This window comes from Scomber scombrus, chromosome 13 (assembly GCF_963691925.1).
Source record: "Scomber scombrus chromosome 13, fScoSco1.1, whole genome shotgun sequence".
NCBI classification, from domain to species: domain Eukaryota; kingdom Metazoa; phylum Chordata; class Actinopteri; order Scombriformes; family Scombridae; genus Scomber; species Scomber scombrus.
In genome coordinates, this window is record NC_084982.1 from 15,833,721 (window position 1) to 15,861,565 (window position 27,845).

A 27,845-nucleotide genomic window follows, 5' to 3' on the forward strand; every position below is an offset into this window, starting at 1 on the left:
ATTTCATGAGTAAAGTCATAATCTAAAAATAAATAATAATCCTATTGTCCAGCCTCAAGGTTTGTTTTGTTGATACTGAGGCTTGAGTGAAAAAAGATGTTTGGGTTGTGTTTTAGGACTGAGGAAACACGCACAAGGGTTGTATAACTTTGAGATGAAGCAGGAAAAAAAGCTGCAAGTTAATGTTTTCTGTGTACTGATTATTGGCAGCTTTGAAGATTTCTAGTGTCGCTGATATAAAACTTTGCAACCATTTAGCCAGACACGGATTTAAAACAATTTTACCTGGAGGACAGTTACCTCTGTGGAAGATCAACCCAAGTTGACTATAAGTTTATATTTATATTCATTAAAAAAAATAAAAATAAAAAATAAATCCTGCTTATTTTATTCATTGTTTGTTCTGATCTGTGTAAAGTTTATTGTTCTAAATGGGAAAACCAATTTCAGAGAAGATACACAAGTGATATATTTTTCTGTAGTTTCAAAAGACCTGAAACTAAAAACTGGCAATGAGTCTTGATCTTGAGGAGGCTCATTCATGATCAGCCTTTTTTTGATTTTATGTGACATGCCGTTACATGACAGTTGACCTGTCGCCGGGCTGTCTCGGCACGTTTTCATCCATTTCTCCACTTTTTCCTTTCTCTCTCGACAGTCTGCTGTTATGTCTGCTGCGTTTGCCAAGTTCCACCCGAATGTTGTGGTGGGGGGCACGTACTCGGGGCAGATTGTGCTGTGGGACAACAGGAGCAACAAGAGGACCCCAGTGCAGAGGACTCCACTGTCTGCAGCAGCACATACGGTACAGTTAACACCTGACACAGTGAGCTTGCAATATATTTTATTTCAGCAGGAGATGAAAAAAACAACCCTTGTTGTGTTTGCAGCACCCAGTGTACTGTGTGAATGTGGTCGGCACCCAGAATGCCAACAACCTGATCAGCATCTCTACTGACGGCAAGATGTGCTCCTGGAGCCTGGACATGCTCTCTCAGCCACAGGTAACATATACAGTGAATGTGTTTGGGATTTTTTCCCCCCTATAGGTGTTCAGTGGAATATTTCTAAATTACATGAATGATTTAGGAATAAAGGCTTCACCATAAAATGTTAATTTCATGTCAAAAATACACCTCCTTTAAAGAGTTGAAATTAACTTTTACATTTTGTATTATTTCTGTCTCTTCAGTGTTCACATTCCATTTACTTCCTGTCTCTCCTTTTGTGCTAAATGTCAAACATTTTGGCCAAACTCCTTCCTTTTAGCGTTCCAGTTTGGTATTTCCCCCAGCTTTACCCGTATTTTTTCTACAACTCATTTTTCACTTTCAAGGAAATTAACTTTGCCAGCTATGTCATTTCATCTGTGCTGCCAAGACCTCCATGTCAAACTTCAGTTTTTTATAAAGTGCTAGTTGGATTTAGATTGTTCATTAATAAACTGTCAGGTGATTTTTATGGGTTGTGTTTGGCAGTGTGTTAACATAAAGGCTGAGCAGGGAGCTTGTTATGGATGTTGTTCCATGTTCCCTCCCTCCACAGGACAGCATGGAGCTGGTGTTCAAGCAGTCCAAAGCTGTAGCTGTCACCTCCATGTCCTTCCCTCTCGGAGATGTCAACAATTTTGTGGTGGGCAGCGAGGACGGCTCTGTCTACATGTCGTGTCGTCATGGAAGGTGCGTACATAACTAAACCACCATCCCCAGTGTCCATCCGGGACCCCGCCAGGAAACTGAAGCGGCTTGTTAGGCCCACCTAGAACTGTGTGTCAAATAAATATAGCCCACTCACTTCCCAGTGCAACACAAATCCAACACTTGATCTCCTGCCGTTTGTGGTTTCACTCCTGCCCAGTCATCCTGTTTTTCTTTTCCGCTTGTCAGTTGTGTTTGTAAAGGTCGTTCAACATAAACAGGGCACACATGCAGGGGAAACAAATCATTTTTTCCCAGTCCTTTTTTTTTCTCTTTTGACTATGTTTCTTTGGGTGAGAGAGTTTGTTTAGAGTCAGTTGTCCTAGTGAGGATTTAAACTGCAGTTCATCCCACAATGTTCTCATTTAACAGACCAGGGCTCCACTCATGGTGGATGGTCCTCCGTCAGGGCAGCATAGAAATGTGGCTTAAATCAGAGCTTCCAGTGAGTAGCATGTTCGCCTGTGACTTAATGTCCTGCAGTATGCCCAGAGACCGCAGAGAGGGGGTAGCTGCTAGGTTTTGCACAGCAGAATCACCTCTGTAATTGAGGGAATAATTTTCCACCTCATTTACAATGGTATGATACTCTCATCGCAGTTAATAATGCATAAGCATCACTCATGCTGAGTATTTACCTCTCTGCGTTAATTATTAGAGCCTCAGTTGGGTAACAGCTCTGCAACATGTGGTTGAGGGGTTGCAAGCACTTTTGCCACCCTGCTGGTAATCACATGATATAAGTAAATGATTAATGTTAATACGTCCATCTGTGCTCGATGCTTTCTTTCATGCTTAATGTAACAGCTAAATGATTCAGAAACAGTAATACTAAAGTTAACCCTTTGGGATTCCACTCAGTCCATAACTAATTGTTCCCTTCATGTAGTGTACATAAATGTATGTTCAAACATCATCATCACTCAACCTCTTCACCCATTTCATCTATGTGCTTCACAGCAAAGCGGGCATTAGTGAGATGTTTGAGGGCCACCACGGGCCCATCACAGGGATCAACTGTCACACAGCTGCAGGGCCGCTGGACTTCTCCCACCTTTTCGTTACCTCCTCTTTCGACTGGACTGTCAAGCTGTGGAGCACCAAGGTATGAGGGAGTTGTAAGACACATTTAAGAGTTGAGAAAAGGTTCAAGAGAACTTCAGTATGATTTTATTTCATCAAAATGGACTGCCTGTGTGGAGGAAGAAGTTTTATTTCTGTGTGCTAAACGTATCCACTCTGGTTTGTTTTTGCCCTTGTGGTGACATAAAGGTAAAAACTAGCCAGAAGGTGGTGGGGGAAAAAAGTATAGCATAGCTGTGGTAATTGTGCACCCTCATTGTTTAGACAGAACATCACATTATCTGTTCAAATAAAAAAACGGCAGACCAATTAGTCACAGAACAATTTAAAGACCACTGACAGGTGATCCATCTTTTTTACGCACCTTAGAGAGAAATGAGGGGATACTTAGGGGAATTGGCATGGAGGGGAATTGGATCAGCCAATGAACAGATCAAACACAAGAATCTTCAGCAAGTATTGTTACCACTAATACAGTATAAGCCACACTCCTTGCTGCTATTTGATTGTCAGCTGATAAAGGTTTAGTGGATATCTGCCACATTTACAATCTTTTTTAGCATCAAATTCCCTCTTTGTGTTTCATCAGACAGTGTTTCCCTGTTAAGCTGCTGTGGAAGTATAGTAACAAAAAGAAAACAAATGTTGTGTCAGTCGAGCCAGTAGTTGTCAGGATACCTTTACTGTAGACCAGTCAACTGTCCAGTACCTCTAAAGTCTCACCATTGATTAGTGTGGCTAAAAATGTGTTTTCAAAAGGAGAAAAGAGACAGATAAAAACATCATCAGATTTTGTATCCTTTAACTATGTTGGATCAAATCTAAAAAAACATGACGATGCTGTATCTTTGTATAGAGAAAGTGAGAGATAGATACTCTTACAGCAAATACTCATATTAAATCAAGTCATATAAATGCTGCTTTTCTTTACACTTCTGCAGAACAACAAGCCACTCTACTCATTTGAGGATAACTCGGATTACGTGTATGATGTCATGTGGTCTCCGACTCACCCTGCTCTGTTTGCTTGTGTGGACGGTGTGGGCCATCTCGACCTCTGGAACCTCAACAATGACACTGAGGTACTACGTTCCCACTGACTGCACACCTATTTAAAGAAGCTGCTTTCTGTGATCAATAGTTGTATCCTGTAAGAGAGCCACATTGAAATTTCCACTCCTTTGATTGGTATTTTACTGCGTTATGGTTTCAGGTCCCTACCGCCAGTATCACAGTGGATGGTAACCCAGCCCTCAACAGGGTCAGATGGGCTCAGTCTGGCAGAGAAATTGCTGTGGGAGACTCTGATGGACGAGTTCTTGTGTATGAAGTCGGAGAGGTGAGCAAGCAGGACTCCACTTTTTACCACTACATTTCTGATCGTAGTTTAAGTTTTAAATTCTAATGTTTCTTTGAATTTTAAGCACTTATTTGTGTTATTGGAGATATGAGTCAGCCCCTTACCTGCTGAAATTTCTACTTCAGCAATCAGCGATTAATTGCACAAAATACTGTGGGCAGTTCACCTTTTAATCACCTTTTTAATGAGCCTCTGCTGAAGTTAACTGTGTGAAAATCCTCCAGTGTTCCCTTATGGATGGATGGTTATTTAGGCATTAACCATAAGCTTATAAAGTAGAGCAGGTGATTTATGGTTGCTGTGAAAATACCTGTGATCGCTACCTTTGCTGAAGGCTGTTTGAAATTCAAGTCATGCCTGTGTTTCACCCTTCCCCCCAACCCCCTCCCCCCAGCAAATTGCGGTTCCACGAAACGACGAGTGGACCCGTTTTGTTCGCACGCTGGCAGAGATCAACGAGAACAGGGATGATGCAGAGGAGCTGGCAGCTCAGCGCCTGGCTGCCTGATCTAGTCGCTTCAGATGTGATGCTTTAGGGACCAGTGGTGTGCTTGTTAATATCAGCCCTGTTCTGATGGAAGGAAAAGATGTTTGATCAGAAAGCAGTATGGACATCTTTCTCTGCAAACACTTGATTTCTCACACCTTCATATTTGCCTTCTCAGTTAGCTGGATCGTCAACAGTCTTCCTTGGAAAAACACAAAGCGACAGGGCTATCAACTTCAGACACTAACATGAAGCCATATTCACAAACGCAAAACGGTCGTCCTTTCTCTAACCAGTTGCCTTAAACTTTCATTTTAAACTCGATTGTAAAATCCTATCTGTCTTTATTTTGGGCATGTTAACATGAGCCTTAATTTTTCAGTGAAGTTCTTCAAGCCAAATAAACATTCAACTCCACGTATTCATCTTCAATCAATGAACGACATTCACAGCTGCGCTCCACTTCCACACAAGTTGTAGTAAAGCAATCACATCTTTACATAACCAGGAATGTAAACATCTCATAACTGTAGCCCATGTTGCCAATCTCTGTTCCCTCAGACTTGATGACCTAAATCTCCCTTTGTTTGTAAGATACTGAAATGTCCTAAATCCAGATGTCTTTGTACTTCTATATTGTTCTATAATGACTAGTTTCCACTCAATCAGTGCAGCTGGTTAGATTTGAAATAGTAAGAACATCCTCCATGCCTAAGAAGATGATCGTTTTATGCTGTAACTACTCAGTGATTTCCAGATCTGTAAATGTATGTTTATAAGATCTGAATAGGGAATGTTTGTTTCCTCAAGAATCTCAAAGCTTGGTGTCAAATTTGAGAATGTACTTTTCACACGTTAGAAACAAACAGTTTGAAATGATTTATTTCAATAAAATACAATAAATACATTTAAATTATTTCCCAAGACCCTGGTCTCATGATTTCAAAATAAACACTTTGAAAACATCTGTACATCCTCGTGTCTCTGAAATATAACTGACACATGCAAACCAAAGCTATCGCTCACCGTAAAAACGCAGTGACAATCCTTTGTAATGCCATAATGTCCCTCTATAGAGAAGTACAATATGTACAATTAAGATGTGCAAGCTATGCAAAGGAAACGCAAAAAAAAACTATACTCATGCAGCATTCAAAATAAGACAACCACTCAAATGCATGTAATTGAAACGTGGTTCAATAAAGCCATTTGGAGGAAAGATAATGACCGGAGGAGCATGCAGCCCTCACAGTCATAATAAGTGATGGTTTATGAGGTTTGTGGCTCTTTTGTTGATTCCGCTGGTTTGATTTTCACCTCTCCAAGTGGCTTGAACTTAGGGAGGTGCAGACCAAACTTGCTTTCCACGCCAGCAAAGGTTGCAGCAGCCAAACGGTAGCCGCCCACATGGTCTGCAGTCACAGAGGGAAGGTCCTTGATCACGGGTTTGTGAGTGGGCTCGGAGCCAACAGGACGACTGAGGAGAAAGTCAGATTAGGGTGAGACGCACTTCATGAAATTAATAAGCAGCACAGACTTGTGCAAACAGGGTTAAAGTACTTACTGTCCTCCAAAGTCAACATAGAACCATCTCTGCAGCAGTTCATAGGTTACCAGGGTTACACCAAACTGTGGCGACGATCTGAAGACGCGAGCTAATGGAAGATAGTTTGAAAATTACAACATGGGATTTAATATTTCTCCAGTGGCTTCCAGGCAATTACAGCCACCACAGTGAGCCTCATTTCCCAGTCATGAAACCACTTATGGGAGAGTGAGCGTGTGTGTGTGTGTGTGTGTGTGCATTTACCTCCTGCGCCCTTCCAAAATGCCTTAAAACCTTCCTCCTTAAGGATCTTCCGGAAACAGTCGACGACTCCACTGTATGTCGTTTGGCCTGCTCGGGCCGCCACCTGGAGCCTGGTCTTGATGACATCAGCAGGGGTCACCAATGATGCCGCCGGTACACCTTACGATATGTTTCACAACAGATATAATGAAGCGCTTTCACTATGCACAGATGTTGTTACATTCTGACATCCCTGCTGCAGCTTCATGCAGGGCTTGAAATGGGTATCGCCTTATAGCACAATATGACAAAAGAACTGCATATACAGCCCGGGCTATTGTGAGATTCATTGGGTGGAGAGATCATGAACGTGGGAGGAAACCAAAATACATTTCTTGGAGTAGAAAATCGGGACGCATCCTGCAAGAAAAACACATGTTGCTTTTTGAACGTCTAGAGACCCCCAGCTTTTCCAGATGTTTGTTACCTGCAATCGCTCCAGCAGTGAGCAGCTGCAGTGCCCCCAGCCTTCCTTCATCATCTGTCATCTTCGCCTTGGTGTGGGCATAAACGGGGAAGTAGATGGCGGAGAAGGGGATGTCACGCAAGAAGCACGCTTTTGCTCCCTACCAGAAGAACATGAAAAGATCATTTTAGACATGTGGACATCACGACTGGGCCGCTAAAGGCAGTGGTTGAGGGGGTTTATCTTGACGATTTAGTGGCCTGGGAGCTGTCTTGTTTAACCAATGGGAGGTTTTAGTGTTGATGATGGAGCCAAAGAGCCCCAGGCAGAGCTGCAGCGCAGGGCCTCTAGAGAGAAATTCATCACACACACATACAGAGCAACGCCATGGACTCTGGTGTGCTGGCTGCTTCTGCAAAGAGGAAGTCTTTTTTTTTTTCTTCCTTTTTTTTAATAAGCCACACACTATCTGCTACTCATTAAAATATGGACTATGAAGCCATGACTGGAGCTGTAAGTAAACCCACAAGGATCTGGAAAGCAGCAGTAGCAAAGCATAATCCCTCACTAATTTGCTGTTGGTTGTTGGCCACAGTTCCTTTCGCATGTTCAACACTGTTTTGGAAAATTGCAAACAGTCAGCAAAAGTGCTGTGTGATCTTCAGATTTCAGATTCTGATCCGAGTTATGCCTGCGTACATCCAAATGTTTGTAGAAATACAGTATTATTTCTTCCGTGCATCATTAAAGTGTTTAAAGAAAGTACATTTACTCAAGTACCATACTTTTTTAAATGCTTTTACAAGTGAACCATCATTATTAATACACCAAAAATGTAACACTTTTGGGGCCATTCTGCATAGGCCACTTAGACTTTTAACACTTGAGTACATCATGCTAATACATTTATATATAATTTACACTTATAAATGGAGACTGTTACATTGTGGTCTTTTTGTGATTACTTAAAAGTAGAGCCTCAAATGAGTTGTCAATTAATCAATGAGTCTGTTGTAAAGAAAAATAATCTGTAACTATTTGTAATTGTTTCAGTAATTTTTCAAGCAAATGTGCTAAAATTATCTTGTTCCAGCTTCTTAATTGTGAGTATTTACAGCTGCTCTTTCTCTTCTGTGATAGTAAACTCAACCTTTGAGTTTTGGACTGCTGGTTGGACAAAAGTCACCTTAGGTTTTAAGAAACCATTTAAGAGCACACAATTAATTGAGAAAAGAATTGGTGGATTATTTGATTGATCTGAAAACTTTTCCCACCAAACTTCTTCCACTGTTCCGCGATATACACCAAAGTGAACAATAAATAAACTCCTCATGTTGTTAGAATTGTATCTCAGCAACATTAGAGCGTTTTTCCCTGCCCTTGTGTGACGGTTATCAAAAGGTGGATGCTGCAGACGTCATGGTGCTACAGAGGTGATGACCTACCTTGTAGAGGCCAAAGAAGCCCAGGTCTCTCACAACATTCAGGGCACTGACCCTGGGGCCTGTGGTGATCTCTCCGGCCACCTGCAGACGGATCTTAACGATCTCCAGAGGATTGGTGAAAATCACCTGGGAACCTCCAGCCTGTAGGATTCAAGACGACAAAAAACTAAAACAACAGCTGATTAGCAGTATACATGTAGCTGTTTGCAGTCAGAGGCATAGAGCTGGGTGTCTAAGTGCATTTTTTTTTAATTAAGTGAGGTCACACATCTTAGGCGGAGACTTTGGTTTAAGTTAATTATGTGTAAGCATTTCTCCCTTGCAGCACTTTTCAAATTATCTCAGTAAACTTCAGCACAAAAGATACTCTTTATCCCTGATCTGATCTCACATTGTCAGAGAATGGCCTTGGCAGGCGGAGGAAAAAGCAGGCATTGATAGAGGAACAACTGGGGTCAGGTCAGAACAGGCGTAGGGTGAGGAGAAGCCCTGGCTCATGGCTGGGAGACGATGACCCTGGCACCAGCCCTCTGCCCCCTCACTTCCCCTGAGGCACCTCCTGTGGCAGGGTGAGCGGCCCAGCCTGGCCCTCGCCCCGCACACTTCCCCAATTCACCCTCATTCCCAGGGGAGAGCTCTGAATCACCCGGATGGCTCAGGGTCCAGGCAAGCAATGCCCCCGAGGCACAGCACCCTCTGACTCAGGCACATTTATCACCCTCCCCAAATCTAATCAGGCCCCAGGATGGCTGCTGGTGACATTCAGGGCAGGGGTCTTATCTGTAAACATCCGAGCAAAGGTCTAAAAAAAGCTCAGGAACATTTAGTCAATTTCAAAGAGATGGGGGAAATATCCGCCTCTCTGAAGATGGATGCACTCGTCCCGTCTCTTTTATCTTCTTCAGTTCTCTCTGATGGGGGCGATAATTAAACAGGCTTTCATAAAACAACATGAGGATGTGGTCCACTTCATATAAAGCACTCACTCAATGAATAATTCTCACTGAAGGAAGGCCATAGATGGGATGCGTCCTTTACACATCCAACAGTTAACAGTTGGAAACATCCTCTTGGAGGGACCTGTACTGTGTCCGTGGGCCTGCAGCTGACCGAGCCTGCAGGTATGTACCACACTGTCAAACTCAATCACAATGAGCTAGACCCAGCTTCATCCAGGACCCTCCAGGGCCTCCTCCTCCAATTACATTCTGACAGGGGTCGTGACCCCGCTCTTCTGCGAGCAACCTGCGGGCTCTGCTGCATGGCCTGCCTGTTTCACTTCACCACAACCAAACCAGTGGAGAGGCAGAGTGAAGGAATTAAAAGTTGCAGAAAATGAACCCAGATTTTTAAAAAACACAAAAAAACACAAAGCCCATTTCTCACGTTGCTCATTTTAGAGGATTTACGGACAAAGGTTTTATATTCAGGCAACCCATGTAAAATGGTGATTGGCGAGATGACAGAAGAAGTTGAGAAATTATGATCTCCCACAAACACTAAATAACTCAAGATTTACTGAAGGAAATTTAAAATGAGAAGCATATGCTGATAAACTGAACCGGATGGAACTCGAATGGAACTAAATTACCCCAATTAATCAGAATATCAATTTTAGAATTTCACCAAATTATAGATCAAGTAAATTAGTTAGGTTCCTCCGCACCATACACTCACCATGTACTTTATTGCAATCCAAGACAAGAGCTCTGCCATGAATTATACTTTTACGAAGCAATTTTCAGTGTGCGATGAAATCCAAGTGTCAAAAAGGTGATAATTCTACTTTATGGGCATTATTAAGGCTGTAGTAATTGGTAGTGGTGAACTAGAGTGAATTAAATTGAAATGTGTTATTATCTTTTGCCACCTCCATATATGTTAATGGGCTGGACAAAATATTAGGAACACTTCTTAATTTATTATATTACATAGTTTATATACTGTACATAGTCTTTGTTTTTTGCCTGTTCTGAAATAGCAGTCTAAACCTTAAGGTAGATGAGTATTTTTATATAAAAATAATCAAACATTCAAACAACAGTGTGTGACGGCAGGAGCATACTTTACAATTTTAAAATGCTTTCATGTAATTTGATTTCTGTTGTATTTACTAATTAGCAACATTCATCCATCTTATTAGTGACCAAGCAAGCAATTTAATTAACCACCTCATGAGAAGCCAAACTGGATCTCATGAGTATTTAAATTGGAAAATAACCAAATGTACAAAATAGTTTAAAGTCTTTCCCCACATTAATTACTTTCTATCATGCATATCCTCTAGCTGTTCCTTCCTTTGTTTTTTCAGCTCATCTACATCTACTGCATTATGATCACTAAGGTAATGCTTACACATCCACCAGCAAGAATCTCTGCAAACAGTGGGATGGTATCATCATCGCGGGTGAACTTGTCTCTGACAAAATCATTCATCTGGAAAAAAAAAGGGAAGAAGACATCAAGAAAAAAAGGCAGATGAGACACAATCCCAATCTTGATAGCAGGGCATTAATGTTAACTTGTGGTTGCAGTCACATCTTGATTGTGAAGGGTGCGTTGCCTCTGCGCACTATGCATGGTTTTCATTCGCAGTGAATCACTCAAAGCAACTTTTTGAACACTCTAAGCCACACAGTGGAATGACTTGCCGTGAGTTTGATAGCTTTCTCCGGGGCAACGCCGATGAGCTGCGGGAGGAGACCTGCAAAATATTATTCATAGATACCATTAGAATACCTGACAGAGAGAGAGATAAAGTCTGGCTTGAAATGAATGCACATTTTTTTATCTTTGTTGAATGAATACATCCACTGACAGCTAGAACAATGTAAGCTGCAGGGTTCTTGTGCACGTAAAACAAACCCATAAATATTTACAGATGTGGCTGATACATCTGATACACCAAAAACACAAAGGGTCCCATTCAAAATGAACAAAAGTCTAAAATATGACACTGCTGGTGCATATGGGATCAGCACTGTAGAGGCCTGATCCCACTGTTGGTGGGGAACAGAGAGAGAGCTGTGTGGTCACGGACAAGATCGGGAGGGGGGAGGCTGGGTGCTACGGTGGCGATAACCGCCATACTGTTTCACCGTCTGTCCTTCATCAAGCCAGATAAACTTCTGAAGGAGCTGCTGAGTGACTGCTGCTGGTATGCGGCCAGAAAACAGCCGAGCGTGTCTGTCTCTGAGTCAATCACCCTCTTATCATGTGCAAGAGAGGAGGAGGGGGGGGCACAGTGAGGCAGATCAGAGCAACAAAGAGCTGCAGTGGTGGAGGTAGCAGTAGATGGCAGTCTTGACTTCCTTCATATGAACAGCCTGAGGGTTGAAGTGTTGTATATCAGCCCTTCAGCACTATTATCACCACCCGGGTAGAGCTAGATCAGACACTGCTACTACATGAATTCTGCTGGTCAGTCTCCTCTGGGAGCTCTCCCTGGTATTGAGATAATGAAAATGCGACCCCTGGGTGTTGCTTTATTCACTGTTGAACAAGGAGGGCAAAGGTTTCTGGTATCAATTAGCAAACCATGCTGCTGACATTAGCACACTGACACATCCTGATGCGTTCCCATCAGACAATTTGTTTTGCACATGTTTGCCCGCACACTGATTTAAGACCTTTTTCTTCACATCCTATAAAATCTGCGATGGATTACCTCTGTAAAATCCGAAGAAGCCCTCGTAACGGAGCACTTTCTTTGCGCAGTCGAAGCTGTTCTTGTACATCAGCTCTCCTACAAAGGAGCCTGTGGAGCGCTGGTTCTGCATGCGTGTCTTCACCAGGTCAATGGGGTACACAGCCGTGGCGCCAGTGGCTACAAAACAAAAACACATTAGTCACTGATTGAAATCTTTGTGCTGTATTTCTAAAACATTTTCCAGAATTTTGAGCATCTGACCAAATTATTACATGCAATAAATACAAATATATTAGTTTGTATAGTTTTCACAGACACACATTTGAAACTTTAAAATAGATTGGGGCTGAAACCCATCACTATGTCATTAATTAATTGTTTTGTCTATACAATGTCAGAAAACAAGGTACAATGATACATTATGTTTTTCCAGAGCCCAAGGTGGGATCTAATCCCTTGTTTAATCCAACCATCATTCCAAAAGTCATATATGGCAAAAAAACAGAAAATTCTTATGTTTTATAAACTCAAATCAGCCACCGGCAATTATGCATAAAAAATAATTGACACTATAAATAGATTATCAAAATAGTTGATTGATTTTCTATCACTGGACTTTAATATCTTGATGCATATAGGCCACCTTGTCACAGTCATTCCCTCGTTATTACCTTTTTACAGCTGAGCAATATAATAAATAGTAATTCAGTAGATATGTTTGGAGGGGGCCGTGTAATGATCCCTGAGAAATAAACAGAGCTGTGTAAATAAAAACAAAAAGTTACTATGCTCAGAATAGAAAGTTTGATAAACATGTGAAAACAGTTATGTAGGACATATTTTTGGGAGGGGGGGTTGATGCTGCACAAAGTTTCACCAAATCCTGCTCTCAGCTATGCTTGCCATGTCTTGTCTGACATCAAAGTCGGCTGCAGTGACTCTGCTCTCAGACGAGCAAAAAGCTTGGTCAGCACAGACAGTGAGAAACAGCTCATTAACGCCACAAAGACATGGCAGTCTCACGATTTATATCTTTCTAACCCTGCCTGAAATAGCCAGAGGTGAATGAGAATTGTTAAGACTTGGGGAGAGCACACACACACACACACACACACACACACACACACACACAGACAGAGTCAGGCCGTTATGTCGGAGGTTCCTTGTATCAGTTCCTTCCAGCGTAATTAGACGGAGATTCCAGAGAGTGCGGTTCCGGAAGATTTGTGTCATTCCAAAGCTCTGGCTCTAACGACAGCCTGGAGCCACCAGTGGCACGGCAGCACAATGCTGGAGCCTCATATCACAACCCCTCTCCATGCAACACAATGGCCAGCCCCAGGGCCTCAGTACGCCAGTCTGGCCGGCTAAAGTTACCCCTCAGCAGGTCGGGGGCTCTGCAGCAGACATGTCACTCACCTCCAGCGATTGCGCCCAGAGCAAACCTATAGCCAGACTCTGCAGCCTGGAGATAGATGGGCCGAGACGCTTCGTGATGGTGCTATATGGGAGAAAAAGACACCGGTGGTCAAATGAATCTGGAGAAAGATAGGGGATCAGAACGCTAACCATGAATCGGCTGGCTATTAAACTATAGTGAACCAGATACATTGTGGAAAGAAAAATGCTGTGGAGTACTCAGCAGCGGAATAAGGCGATGGTATGTGGACATGTCATGGTATAACGTCTAATTCATCATCAGGCAGTATTAAATGTCACAGGCAGACCAGCTCTACAGTAAATGACTATGTGAACCTGTAGCCGAGTTTTCCACAGATGCTACATGTGGGAGGCTAAAAACTTTTATTCGTACAACAAAGTATAATTTCTCTCTTATCTACTTGATCTCTGCATTGGTGTTTGATGTTGAAAGCGGAGCCCCTTTGTTTTCACTGTGGTGAAGGGGAACAGATTAGCCCCACAAGCCTTTTCCATGTACAGATAAGTATCTACATGAATATTACACAGTCCGAGTGAGACGCTGTTAAAGTATGTGTGTGTGTGTGTGTGTGTGTGTGTGTGTGTGTGTGTGTGTGTGTGTGTGTGTGTGTGTGTGTGTGTGTGTGTGTGTGTGTGTGTGCAGGTTCGAGGCGGTGAGTAACTTCTCCCAGACCAGACGAGAAAGGAGTAGAGCAGATCACTCTTTTCCTCTTCCCAGATACATCCACTGAGGGTTGCATGCTAACAAGATCAAGGTCTTGATCAAAGGGTTTAAACAATTAGCCTACTTCCACTAAGGGCAGGCCTGAGAATTGCAGCATCCCCCCCAAAGGAATCAAATTCCAGACCTCTGAGCAGAAGTCCCAGGAGCACGAGTGGCCTGAAAGTTCTGACCACAGCCTGATATAGAGATGTGTGATCCGGTGGAGGCAGGAACTATTTTGTTCTCCCACATCCACCTTGACTCCCACTCCCCTCCTGCCATTAGCAGACTTTGCTAAAGGCTTCTCAAACTCCTCAAGACCCACACTGATAAAAGCCTCTTATTAGCTTCTCAGATGTGTGATTGCAGCTGATGTGTATGTGCAACTATACTGAATAAAATGGTGAGAGCCTTTCATGGAGAGGTGCAACGCAACAATCCATTCCTCTTCTATAACTATAATTGGTGTACTTTTATCTGGGAGTTTAAGTAATGCACTTCACAAGGGGAGAAAAACATGGGCACTCTGCTAATTCAGTCGCTGAACATTCTCCCTTTTTTGGGGGGCTCCTTTCTGAGAAGGAAGCAGAGTGAGAAGAGGAAGAGGCTTTGATAAAAGGAAGAAAGGATGTGAGGTGTATTAGAGGAGTCAATCAGGATACCTGTTTCTGGGCCTCAGCTAGGTGGTACGGCATGTTTCCTTCTTCCAGCGGGGCTATCCTCTCGATGTCTACGTGGTTCAGTCGCCTTAACACACAGCAGCAGGGGAGGCAGGGAGTTAGGCCAGGAAAAAAGCACAGCCCTGCATCTATTGCGAGCAGCAGCCAGTGATGTAAGATTTTCCACAGACTTTTTACTGGCACATAACTTGAAGTTACTGCAACTTTAATTTAAGCTCATATAAACAACAGACAAACAAAGCTGGATGGATGCCTGTGGCCGAACAAGTAAATGAAAGTGTTTTCTTACAAAATGTTAGAGACTCAAATATTCCCCACTGGCCTGACGCATCATAAAGCCTGTATCCATGTTTTATGTTTGTCTTGTAAATCAGCCAGTGGAACCACTGTTGTTAAACTGAATGAGCAATAACTTCATCTTTACGACCAATAAACAGAGCTGTAACATATTTATTCCGCTCATGGTGGAATCAAAAATGACACGGTTTTATACAAATGTTTTGAGTACACTAAGTGGATTTGGGGAACAGCAGCACAACCTACCTGGGTGATCGCATGGACAAAACACACAGTGAAGCGTGATTTAAAACAGAGCTTACCCAGAGTGAGAGTGGAGACCAGCAAGTTGGTACAGGATGTCAATCTCCATTGGAGTGATTTGACCAAACTTATTAGCAGCGTGAACAAACTCCTCTGAAATGAAACAAAAAGAAGAGGAAACTCAATCATGCGGAGCCTCAATACATTAAAGTTAAACAGGGATCACCATATAATATAGCTGAGGGATTAGCCATGTCAGGTATATTCTACAGGAGGCCAGTATTAGTATTTGCAAATATGGTTCTTGCTCTAGTTTTATAGTAGATGCTTGCTGGTAAACAGGATATTTTAGGAGATTACAGAAATACATTTAAAATCATTACGTTACTTTTTCATTCATGCTGCCTCTCAGCAGCACCCTGTGTCACTCTCTTATGTGTGCTTTATATTCAGTTCTTTATGGTTTCCTGCTGAGAAGCTCCATTACCATCAGGTGGTCTTTCTCAAAGGAAAACCTAATGGTAGCTGTGGAAGGAGGGAAAAGACTTATTTATTCACTTCCCCCACAGAGACCTTCCTGCCAGGTCCAAGGACTGCAACCTTCAGTTGCAAGCCTGTTTCTGTGATCTCCAGCACTGCAATGACACCACTTTTCTGTGACTGGCATGTGAGTGTTTGCTTTATACTTTAAACTCACCCATCTGATACGTGTGGTAATGTAAATAGCAAGAATAATTTGCAAATACTATTCGCCCAAGGTATTGTATAAAGGAGGAAAATAATGGAGGGGCAGTAGAGGAACTACAGTTTACATTTCAGTGGGAAACACACTTAGGAGCAGATGTGACTGATCAATTACTCAGATCTACATGTAGGGTGATGATCTGATTACCAGGTTAAATATTCTCATTTAACTTTATATTTTAGTGCTACAGTAAATGTTCCCTGTGTGGCCACTCACACCACTCTGTCAAGAAAGTTGAAATATGATTGCACAGCTACATTACATATCTCATATGACTGATTTCAGTGATGTCAGGTGGATCGTGCTCAGGAGTACCTTTGGTAACAAGCGTCGCTTTGTGTGTGCCAGCGAGGGTGCTGTAAACCTTGCGGACCAGCTCCATGTTGTTGAGGAGGGCGTTGAAGGCATTGAAGTAGGAGAAGCTCACCATGTGGGAGGTGGTGCCTCCTGCAGCCTAGAGAAAGATCCAGAGTGTGTTATTCCACCTGTGTAGGAGGACTATGGCTAGATTATATTATGTTTTCTTAAATCTTCTTCAACCTACTAAATTTCTGCAGTGCAAAAATACTACTACTAACATGGGTGTCCAAGCTAACACTCACTGGATTGTTTCAAATCTTTAACAACTGGTGTAAAACGTTTTCCACAACTCACTGAAACCAGGTTTTCCTCCACAAATGGAGTCAGCATGTGGTGCCTGATGGTGGCCATGATGTCACTGAAGTCCAAGGCAGTGATGGTGCCACTCTTACTTTTGTCTTTTTGTGCAAAAGCCTGGCGGGCATGCTCCAACTGCAGCTCCTGCAGCAACAAAGAGAGATAGAGAGTGAGAGATCATATTGTTAGCTGACAAAAGTAACAAAGGGTGGGTCCCTGTGATGAGGAGCATCAAGTCAGTGATGAAATGGAAATTTGGAGGAACAAAGTAAAATAATATCAGTGTTGGACAGATGTGAAAGTCATCAGATATGACGGTATCAGACGCTGAATTTTGTAATCACCACTGTCTCTCTGGAGACTAATGCAAACCATGTCCTGAGAAGTCTGATCCCGGTGCTGAGCAGAGCGGTTTAAGTGAGACGACCAGCAGGTGTGTCCGCAGGAAAATGATTCAATATGACAACCATGCAATCAGTAAGGGATGCAGGGGGAGGCTGACCCCGGGTCAATGTCTGCTGTCAAAGCTCATCGCATATAACCAGAGGATCAGAGAGCAACGTTACTGCAACACTCAGCTGTTACTTCCTCTTTACACTCTGCTTCTGATAACCTAATCAGCGGATTTGTTGGTGAAGATTAATTCTCACAATGTTTGCTGATTATATTGTTAAAAACTCAAGATGATATGATGCCTCACAAAACATTACACTTAACAAAGTTTAGGATTGCTAAACTACTCGCTGAAGTTTCAAATCTAGCCAAATACTGCAACAACCACAAGGTGGCAGAGCCAAGACGGTTTGAATGACAAACAATAGACTTGTACTTTGTTCTTTAAGTAATACTCAATGTTCTTGGACATGACAGAAAAGCAAACAATAATAATGATAAATGTAGACGAAAACCTGCGCAAACAGGGGTCTTTGGTGTAGCGGTGGAAAGCCCCAGTCAAGTGTGATAAACCACAAAGTGCTCTGAGGGATCCCACACTGCACTGGAGCCGGAGCCCAGCCGCTCTGACTCTCGGACCACCCAGCTTCTGTCTAACACCACAGGTCTTGACTCCAAACCAGGTTTCTCTTTCTGACCGTACTGCTGCTGCTGATTTAACAGCACAGAAGTCTCAGTAGGTCTACACTTCAGCTTTAACCTTCACCACAGGATGAAGGTGATCATTATGAAGGGTTTCACTTTTACTAACACACATATACTTTCTTAAGTGTTGAGGAAAAAATACATGTACTGTTTGTCCTGTCAATATATTCTGAAGCCCCTTTATACAAGTGTTTTCTTTCGGTTAGTGGTTATCTGTGCCTTTAATTAGGAGCTGATAAGTTGAGTTAAAATATATTTAAAAAAATGTAAACTGTACTGTGCTATCGTGATGTACAGGCTCCATAATACCCTGTCTTGATATTGGGGGTTTGGGTTAGGGATTGGGATTTGTTTTCATGTCTGATCTTGTTTCAGTTCCAGGTATGTTTTTAATACAAGCTGTAGAATGCAGCTTTAACACAATCATTCATCATTTTGGGAAATACACTTTGCTTTCTTCCCAGGAGAGCATAAAAGAAGATTGATACCACTCTCATATATTTCTGTTAAATATGAACCTACAGCCAGGAGATGGGTGGCTTAGCTTGGCATAAAGATGCTACACAGATGTGCACACATGTGGGGAGAAATTGTGAACATTTCCTGTAGCTTTCATCTTTTCTTAAACGCAACACCTTCATCAATCTGTATCATCTTCCTCTTTCATCTGAATCTCCTCTTCCTCCTCTCAGTCCACGCTGTCAATGCGTGCAACTACCTAAATATAACACAGTGAATTGTCATACATGTGTTGAGTTCAACATACATATTAAAATAGAGTAGCAGTATTATTTGATTATTTATTGTGTTATGAGTGAGTCCCATTATGCGATACACAAAACATTTTTTATCATGACATTGCATGAATACCTGAATGTTTCTCACTCATATTGATTTTGTCTCTCTCAGTATTCACTGACAGCATCCCAGACAGTTGCACATCTTTACTGAGAGATCTATAGATTTTGGCACAATAGTGCAGCGCTATTTGCCCATTTAGACTAAGAAAAACTCACTTTCATTCACATAACCAACAACCAAAAAAAGTTCAGCCTGTGTTAAAAGTTATAGAGAACAGAACCTTTAGGATCTCAATAGTTGATGCAGCAGAGCCTGAGAGTGATATTGATCTTCTTACTTGGCATCTCTGTTTCCCAAAATGGTGAACTATTCCTTTAATTGTGAATATTGTTTTTATCATGCAGCTCATCAGATCCAAAATAAAACTCAAAAATAAAATGTATACCTGCAAAAACTGGGTGAACTCTGTGTAGCTGAGGCGCCTGTTTCTTTCATAGCCGAAGTGTAGTCTGATGAACTCACAGTCCCAGTTGAAGGGTATGTGGTGATGAACTGTCGTCTGGCTGAAGATGTCACGTACATTCTCTGGAAGAGTGAGACGTGAGTCAGCGACATGAAGAGACAGAGGGAAAAACATGCAAGATGCAATTGTAACCTCTGCATCTCGTCCTCACTCTATCCTTGTTAAAGTAGGGGAAAGAGTCCATTTGGACTGCAAGGCTGAATAGGCTGTTTGACAGTCCCACTCCTTTTTACATTTGGAGGGTTTTCAGTCCATCTAGGACATTTTTTGTGTAACCACTGCTCTCAATTTCAGTCGCCTTTATGGAGACGCATTGCACAGAAAGAGTATAGCAGCAGCTCCTTTGTAAAACTCTGCATCTCTTGGTTTATGACATGCTACATTCATTCCTACTCTTGTCAGATGGAGATGGTTATAAGCTTGGACAGTTTGCTTGCTTTACTGCCCTGAGATGAGACCTTAAGAATACAAGCTGCTGGCATGTATAATACTCTATAGGCTCCAGAAGCCAAGAAAAGAGAATCATGGCTACTTGTAAATTCATTGACTACACATGCTTGAGGAAGAATAGCACCCAAGACCCATAATTTGCACTCAAACTTATACACACCCTGAGTCCCCCCTCTCAGTAACGGTAATAGTTTTAGGGCTATACAATCATCAGAGTTTTCCATTACTCATCCATGAAAACCACAACAAAATTACCCACATCAAGTCAGCATCTTTAATCAAATATATTTATTCTAATATTGTGTTGTTTAAACCATGGGTGTAGATTTAGGTATGGATGGTAGGGACATGATCACTACCAATATCAAGGTGCTGCTGGATTGTCCCTGTCAATATTTTTACTGATATCAAATAATCTAACCGGTTTAACACCACATAACGTTAACAGTATCTCTGCAGAGTTGCCAGGTTTGTGTGTTTTCTGCAAAAAAAAGTGCACTATTATGATAAAGAGTAAAAGAGTAGGATATGGGAAATACTCGACCTGATGATCTTGCAACCCTCAATTTCAAGCTGTATGCATTGTCAACAAGCAGCAGCAGCAGTGTCGGTGAGGTGGAATATCCAAACATCACAGAATTGAAAACAACTTCACTGTACAAAACTGAGATCATTTGATATTATATTTAATATCAGATGTTAGGAGTGATTATCTAATTTGTAATTGTTGCTCAGATATGCTGTTTAATTGAACAACTTACTTTATTAGTATGGTTAAAATTAAGACGTCTGGTTCTTTTTCAAACAGGAGCCGAAGTGTCAGTAACAGCTGAGCTTAGTTAATAAGAATGTTCTGTAATCAATCCAAACATTCATCTTTAAAATTAGTGGCAGAAATATTTAGCATTTAATGCCATGTCTCCCCTTTTTCATGAGTGAATTATTGCATATGCGTCATTAATACATGACCATTATTTATAAGCTATATTAGCCACAGCTTGTCCAACTGATATGTCCAAGGGATCGTTTCATCATGACAATCCTGTCAGAAGCAGCCTGAGCAGCAGAGACGCTCAGGTGAGACGAAGCCTCTCAGGTGAGCTCTAACATCACAGTGAAAGATCTAGCCATATGTTCAGTAGCTGAATGAAAACAATACAAATAGACATTTCTGAGCTGATTTAAGGTTGCAGGCATCACTGTATCTCTGACATGAAACTCTTCAGTTTTGTCACCCAAATCCACAAACTGAAAGAAGGAGAGAATCTCAGGTGAGGATTAAAAACCTTACAGCAGCACATTGCCTACAAGTTTCCATAAATTTACTGTGGCAGTCTGTGATATGGGGCGGCACAGTGGTGCAGTGGTAGCACTGTCACCTTACAGCAAGAGGGTTGGGGCCCTTCTGTGTGGAGTTTGCATGTTCTCCTCTTGCCTGTGTGGGTTCTCTCTAGGTACTCCGGCTTCTTCCCACAGACCAAAAACATGCAGTTATGGTTAATTGGTCACTCTAAATTTCCCATAGGTGTGAATGCGTGTGTGAATGGTTGTCTGTCTACTCTATGTTATTCCTGTGATGGACTGGCGACATGACCAGGATGTACCCTGCCTCTCGCCCAATGACAGCTGGGATTGGCTCCAGCCCTCCCGCAACCCTCTAGAGGATTAGCAGTATGGAAAATGAATGAATGATTCTATGATATGTTATTGTTAAATATTAATGTTGGTCTCAGATTTATAGTTGAGTAGTATATCAATTAAATAAAACGTAAAAATCAGGGGGAAAAGTTGTGATCAAAGTCTAGTTTCAGGCAAGTCAGTAAATGCAAATTCAGTCAACATTATGCAGTCAGGCGCTTTATGTGTATGTGTGAGCGCACATGTGCCTATGAAAGAGAAAAGAGTGATAGAGAGCAGGTAAACCCACAATTATTTTGGCTGTTTGTCAAAAAAATGTCCCTACCAAAGTTAAATCTAAACCTACACCCTTGGTTTAAGCTACAGTGTATGTAACATGATGCCAACATGAAGTGTACCCCCACACAGTTATCCACCATAAACCATGTACATACCGAATGAGATGTCCCCTGTGCCGGTCTTGTCAAACAACTGAAAGGCAACTACGAACAGGGCATCTGGTGCACATAGAACTGATTCAAAGGCCAGAAACTCCTGGAAAGAGATCAGTCTGTTTGGACAAGAAAGAAAGAGTTCTAGCTGAACAAAGGATATAAGTATGTTGGACAAAATTGCAAAAATCTACAACTACATCATAATCTATCCCACCAGCTGGACTGTACAGAGAAACACCCACTGATATTGATAAGAGTGCTGACCGATGTAAAGGACAGTGAACAAATGCAGTAATAAAAAAAAAAAATCCTATTTTTCAGCTGAGCTTCAAAGTTTAGTCTTGACTTTACAAAGAGCAGTTGATAAAACAATCAACCCTCAAGGTCCATTTAGCAGCAGTTCTTGAGCTTCCAATCACCTCACATGGTCTTCATCAGATAAGATGAAGTTGTCATGGAAATTGCAGCTGTTCACATTTCTGTTATTTTTGAGCACTTTAAGCTCTTTTCATCCATGTTGGCTTAAATGTTGAGCTTCAAAGTCCATTCTATTATATTTTATAATATATTATTATTAATTTTATAGATTTAATACAGTACATGTATTATTATTATTATGATTATTATTATTATGATTATTATTATTATTATTATTATTATTATTATTATTATTAACAATAAATTAGAATGAACTTTGAGGCTGAACTTTTAAGCTAACATGTACAAGGAGTCCTTAATGCGTTCAGAAAAAAAGAACATTTGAACAAATAAGGACCTTGAAGTGAAACTGTGAAAAAGTTTTTTCCCAACAGTTATTCAGCTGCTCATGAAACATATTGGCAGCCAAACTATTGCTCAACACTGTAATTATGAATATAAGTGCAGCTATGATCAGGTACTTAAATATATTCTGGCTTATTTTATTGTATTTTAAATCAGTTGTAAATGTAAAACTGACTGATTAGATATAAAGGTATAAAGACTAATAGATAAGATATATTGAATGGCTGATAAAGGTGGCTATTTACTCAGCAAACACTATTAATCATTAACAGTGTTTTTGGCACCTATTACACATGACTGTTGGTTTGCTTTGGGGTTTTTTGGGGTGATATGAATCAGTACATTTTATTATCCAAAATTCTTAAATAGAGAACAACATGTGGGGCATCATACACAGTAGATTTGGGCGTGAAAGTGGCCTTAATTGCTGCTATGATCGTGTGATATCCAGATGACTTGTTGACTTGAAAGTACCTTAAGACCCAGGTGAAACAGGAATACAAGGTTTGTCATAAATACACATAAAGGCTGAATTTAGCTGCTTTTAAATGGATAGAATTGAGAGGGGGAATAAGAAGTCAAATATTAGCCAAGCCCACATTTTACTGGTGCAATAAATGTACAAGAATTTGCTTTTGTGATATTAGCGCACAAATGTATCAACAGATTGTATAATGAAGTAATGTAAGTACATACAATTAACACAAAGCCATCCTCATTCAATGGCCGAAAAAAGGTCACTTAAATTCACAGTAATGTGCTGACATCATGTAATCTCTACGTTCCCATTTCCCCTGGCTCTTGTATAGCTTTCACGACAACCAACTATGAAAAGCAATACATACCAAATATATTTATATGGCAGCAGCCGCGTCCAACTACAGAAATGTCGCCACTACTGGTGAAATGTAAACACAATGGAAAAGTCATATTGTTCACCAAAAAAGGTTATAAAAAATAGGACGAACAGTATACAGAAAAAAACACCAAAAGGTGATTTCGAACCCAAAAAAAAGGTATTATCTTAAACTGGCTATAAGGATGTGTTGTGCCCTAAAATTAAAACAATAGTTGGGGAAATAGAGAGAAAAAGAGCTATAACCTTTATACATATATTAACATGCCTCAATATAACAGAGGACATCCACAGGAACATCATCACATGACTATAGGCACTCACCCATCTTTAGTGGTGTCAGCCACTCCAGCTATCAGCCCAACAGTTTTGGGATTATGTTGAGGCTGGTTGTGCAGACCCAGGTATCTCTGCACAAAGTCTTTGGGGGTCATGTAATTCTCTCCATCTTGCACCACACTGGCATACTGCAGAGGAGACAACGAGTATTGAGTACACGGAGGACATGTTTCACTACATGTCTGGTTTTAGATTAAGAATCTATAAGGCAGAATTTGATGTGGAGTACTGCTTACAATGATAAACAATGTGCAATAAATCAACAAGTCTGTTATTACTGTGGGTCTGTGAACTGGCATCTCTTCTCTTTGTGATAATAAGGTGTTTGTGTAGAGTTTTCTATACCGGCACAAATTATCCTCTGTTCACTGGTCCTTCACAGTATCTTAAATTAATGCAATGCTTTTCCACCATGACAAAAAGTATTAAAAAGCATTCTTTGACTTCATGTAGAGCAGAGATGCATGTCTCCTTGGACTGCTTATAACCATACATGTCTCATTATCAAATTAAAGAGATACTAAAATACACTTAAAAAATGCCAAATATCAGATACTCAACATGCAAACTAAACTGTGTGATGACCATAATTTAAAAGAGTTCTGTTTAGGTTTACTCAGGTGAAAAGTGTCTAACTATTGTACCTATATTTATCAGAGTAGTAGTATCACTGAGAGCAGTGCTCTCTTTTTCAAGAACATCCTGTTCACAGTTACACACTCACAGCTGGAGCCTGTCCAGTAAAACAAGTGTGATCTGCTCAATGAGCAGGATCACTGAAGCCTTTGGGTAAGTGCTGCTCTTTCACTTTTCACATCTAGATTTATCTGCCAGTCTGAAGGCAGAGCCGACGACCTTCCGTAACTCTTAACCTTTAGGTCACCACTGTCAACTAACCTTCTATCATGGCATATATAATATTTATACATATTGTGATACAGTCTCAGGAACTTCAATTGAATACTAATGGATACAATAAGGAGCAATGTATATTTTTGGCTAATTTTGTGAATTAAAGAATTAAACACACTGATACAAAAATCCTGTGAGTCCAATATTACCATAAAGCAGTCCTGTGCATTGATTTGCAAAGGCCTAAAATTAGATATCAAAGATATCAAAGGGCTGCCTTGGTGTAAATGGTACAGACAAATCTCTGACAGGGAAACATACTCACATTCTCACATGATATATATCTACATATATATATATGCACAACCTTTACCTAATTTAAAGAGACAAAATGAATAGTACATAGCTGCAATATCTTAAGTAATAAACACCACCGTGCAAGTGTTGTGTTGAGACAGTGTTTCCCTTCACCTGAATGAAGCATGACATGCACAGCAAATGCAGAGCTATGCTTAACTAGAGATCTCAGTCGGGCTTTAAGACATACTGTAAGGTCATTTTTAGAGCCTGGGTTGGATTTCAAGTTGGAACAGAGATAGCTCTGGAAGCACAAGCACTGCATGAACTGGCAACAGAAAGGCCATACTCGCAGGGCTGAGCCAAGCTGGGATAGGGAGAGCATGTGATGAACAGAGGAAGAGTGTGGGAGGGGACATTCATGCCAAGTATTTTCAGGGCTACAATTTAATGCACTCTGCTGAATTAATGTTTTAAGTGAAAATATTAATTCCAAGCAATTTATTGCCACATTTCTCCATCACATGATTGTGTATCCATTCACCCTCACAGTAGGCCTCAAGTAGTTCTTAATTAAATTATACAGGCAGTCAGAATGAGCTTCCAGTAATTAGCCTAACTCTTCCACCTGAATATGCATAAAAAATGACGCAGTCCTCTTATGGCAGAGAGATGTAGAGGAACTATAGAGCAACTCAAGTTTATACCTCAAACAAGACGTGTGGTGGGTAAACAAACATACACCACTATAGCCAGAGATTTAATGCTTTGAAGGGTGGTGGACAGGGTGTCATGAGAACAAATTCAATGACATGCTGGAGATCAAAACACACACACACACACACACACACACACACACACACACACACACACACACACACACACACACACACATTGACAAACAGACATATATATGAAGTCAAGGCGAGGGGAAATTCTCTGTTGAAGCAGATCCAAAATTAGTCAAAGCATTTGTGTGACCTTTACTCAACTATGTACCCCAATGGACACCAGAACACTACACACAGACGTTTAGTGGACTTGTTATACACAGTTTCTGTGTGTTGCCATGTATGTAAAGCACAGAAGTGAAGGTTTCTATAAATAACAGTCTTACCTTCAGAAAGATTGCCTTCAAGTCATTGGTTTCGGCTCTTTTTGTCGCTTGCACCTACAAAACACAAGTTGGAGTTTGCTAAAAACAAAGTTATGAATGCAGAGAGTCATATTGTCAAGATGCAGCCTACAGATATGTTCAATCAGAGGATTAATAGAGCTGAAGTTCAGCCTGTCACTGTTTAGCTTTGATATTTTGGGGGCAGCCGGCTCAGCAGGTTCGATCACAGCGACAGAAACAGCAACAACACCCTGCATGTGAAACACAGCCGAGCTGCTGCGATCCCATCAGACTGCAAACCGCTTCAAGGCGAAATCTCTTTGATAGAAAAAAACGCAACAAGAGGAAAGAAATGACAGACGTCTCTCTGCGAGGCCGGCAGAGATGCGCCTGTGGAAAGATGCAGGATAGAAAAAAAGTAAAGGGCGATTCCGCTGCGTTTCAGACAGATGTGTCAAAACACCGAGCTGCCCTGCCCTGCACCGTACAGCGGTAAAGCCACGGCCCCGTTACCGGCTTTTAAAAGTTAATATCTGATAAGAAATATTGACGGAGTCACCTTGACCGCCATGCTGGGTGTGACGTCAGCTGCAGTGAAGTAGCGCAGGCGCTGGGCATCGGGATGACAGCAGCGTGCATGACAGGACTCTCAAATATATCTAGACACATATTGTCCTTTTCTGTCTGCGGGGCGGCGTGACAGTGGAGTGAGGAGGCGCTCAGAGAGATGATGAGAAAGTGATCAGCAGACACTACAGCGTTTCCCGTCCGCTCGGGTCAAACGAGGACGCGGTTCACTGTGCTGCACCGTGCAGACCTGCAGAGAGAAACTCATTTATTCAAGTTGTGCAGCGACAGATTTTTATGTGAAGGCCTACTTGAGTTTTTCCATTTGATGCTACTTTATAGCTACTTCCTCCCTTACTACTTTTCAGAGGGAAATATTGTAGCCTGCTATATACTAAATTACATTTATTTAGCTAACAGTTTTAGTTAGTCTACTTTTCAGATGAAGATTTGACACAATGTAATAGCCTATAAGAAGCTTTTAAAATACAACACATTGTAAAAAAGGAAACCAGTACCCAACTTTTATGTGTCCAACATTTTTGTCTATTTACGTCTTACAAACAGCAGTGTGTAGTCAGGTCACATTTCAGATGTCTAGAAGTTGTTACCAACTCCACCAAATAGTGATTTTTCTCTCTAAACTTCTCACATGGTTTAATTTCAATACAAGTTCAAGTGATCCAATATTTCTGCAAAAATCAAAATTAGAGGAAAAAGCCCAAAAACTGAAAGATTTGTATGTCAGAACTTTTTTCTTTTCTTCTTCCCTCTAGAAAAATGTCTAATGAAGCTATAATAATAATAATTGTTGCAGCCTTACCCACAACAAACCCCTATATCTTTGACCTCAAATTAAATTAAGTGATTTTTTTGGGCAAATAAATAGGCCTACATGATGTTGAAATGGTCTCATTTGAGAAACCTACAAGCTGGATATTAAGAACTGGTTTTCTCAAGTATTCAACTAGGCTACTTAAAAACACGAGTGAAGGTGGTACGATGTAAAGAAAAGTCAGGCTGGTAATGTTTGAAAAACTGAAAATCATTCAACATTTTACTTAAAGTAGCCTAGATGTGTTTTCAGTGAGATGTTTTAGCTTTACTGTGCAGAATGATGTATGTGCAGAGTTTGATACAAGAATGATGTTTTCACATTCATCTCCTGAAAGGGGAAAGTTTCTCTGTGCTCACCTTAAATCTGAGTTTAAACGATGTACCTACGAGCAGGATTTGTGACATCACAACTGGTTTGGAGCCAGTCTTGGTTCAGTATGCAACTTTAACAAGTGTGATGTGAAACCCTGAAGTTTGCAGTTCATAGTGGTGTCTACAACTTTATTTATCCT

At 41.1% G+C, this 27,845-nt stretch overlaps 2 protein-coding genes across 3 annotated transcripts in view; one reads left to right on the forward strand and one right to left on the reverse strand.

The window, feature by feature from the left end:
- Nucleotides 1-5,543, forward strand: part of dync1i2a (dynein, cytoplasmic 1, intermediate chain 2a) — an 18,504-nt gene extending 12,961 nt beyond the window's left edge. For both annotated transcript variants that reach the window (XM_062432361.1, XM_062432360.1), the window contains 7 exons: nucleotides 659-805; nucleotides 891-1,004; nucleotides 1,546-1,679; nucleotides 2,658-2,802; nucleotides 3,722-3,862; nucleotides 3,994-4,119; nucleotides 4,535-5,543. In XM_062432361.1, coding sequence (XP_062288345.1) covers nucleotides 659-805; nucleotides 891-1,004; nucleotides 1,546-1,679; nucleotides 2,658-2,802; nucleotides 3,722-3,862; nucleotides 3,994-4,119; nucleotides 4,535-4,648 — 921 coding nt within the window. In that variant the 3' untranslated portion in view covers nucleotides 4,649-5,543. The remainder of the gene's footprint in view (nucleotides 1-658; nucleotides 806-890; nucleotides 1,005-1,545; nucleotides 1,680-2,657; nucleotides 2,803-3,721; nucleotides 3,863-3,993; nucleotides 4,120-4,534) is intronic.
- On the reverse strand, nucleotides 5,492-26,500 carry LOC133993416 (electrogenic aspartate/glutamate antiporter SLC25A12, mitochondrial-like). Its single transcript, XM_062432359.1, has 18 exons — nucleotides 26,489-26,500; nucleotides 25,930-25,983; nucleotides 23,649-23,791; nucleotides 21,686-21,801; nucleotides 19,086-19,225; nucleotides 16,739-16,885; nucleotides 16,400-16,538; nucleotides 15,399-15,492; nucleotides 14,782-14,866; nucleotides 13,396-13,477; nucleotides 11,995-12,153; nucleotides 10,979-11,031; nucleotides 10,683-10,763; nucleotides 8,328-8,468; nucleotides 6,904-7,042; nucleotides 6,438-6,596; nucleotides 6,192-6,282; nucleotides 5,492-6,104 (listed from the first exon to the last, which is right to left on the reverse strand). The coding sequence occupies exons 1-18, from the start codon at nucleotides 26,498-26,500 to the stop codon at nucleotides 5,897-5,899; spliced, it is 2,043 nt and encodes a 680-aa protein (XP_062288343.1). The 3' UTR covers nucleotides 5,492-5,896.
- Between the last annotated feature and the right edge of the window lie 1,345 nt (nucleotides 26,501-27,845).

What these genes read in the sequence shown, in the direction of transcription:
- LOC133993416 (XM_062432359.1), bottom strand. An exon ending in TGGAGGAAAACCTGGTTTCA is followed by an intron (nt 16,539 to 16,738) that starts GTGAGTTGTGGA and finishes ATCTTTCTCTAG; the next exon opens with GCTGCAGGAGGCACCACCTC. An exon ending in ATTTTGGAAGGGCGCAGGAG is followed by an intron (nt 6,283 to 6,437) that starts GTAAATGCACAC and finishes ATCTTCCATTAG; the next exon opens with CTCGCGTCTTCAGATCGTCG.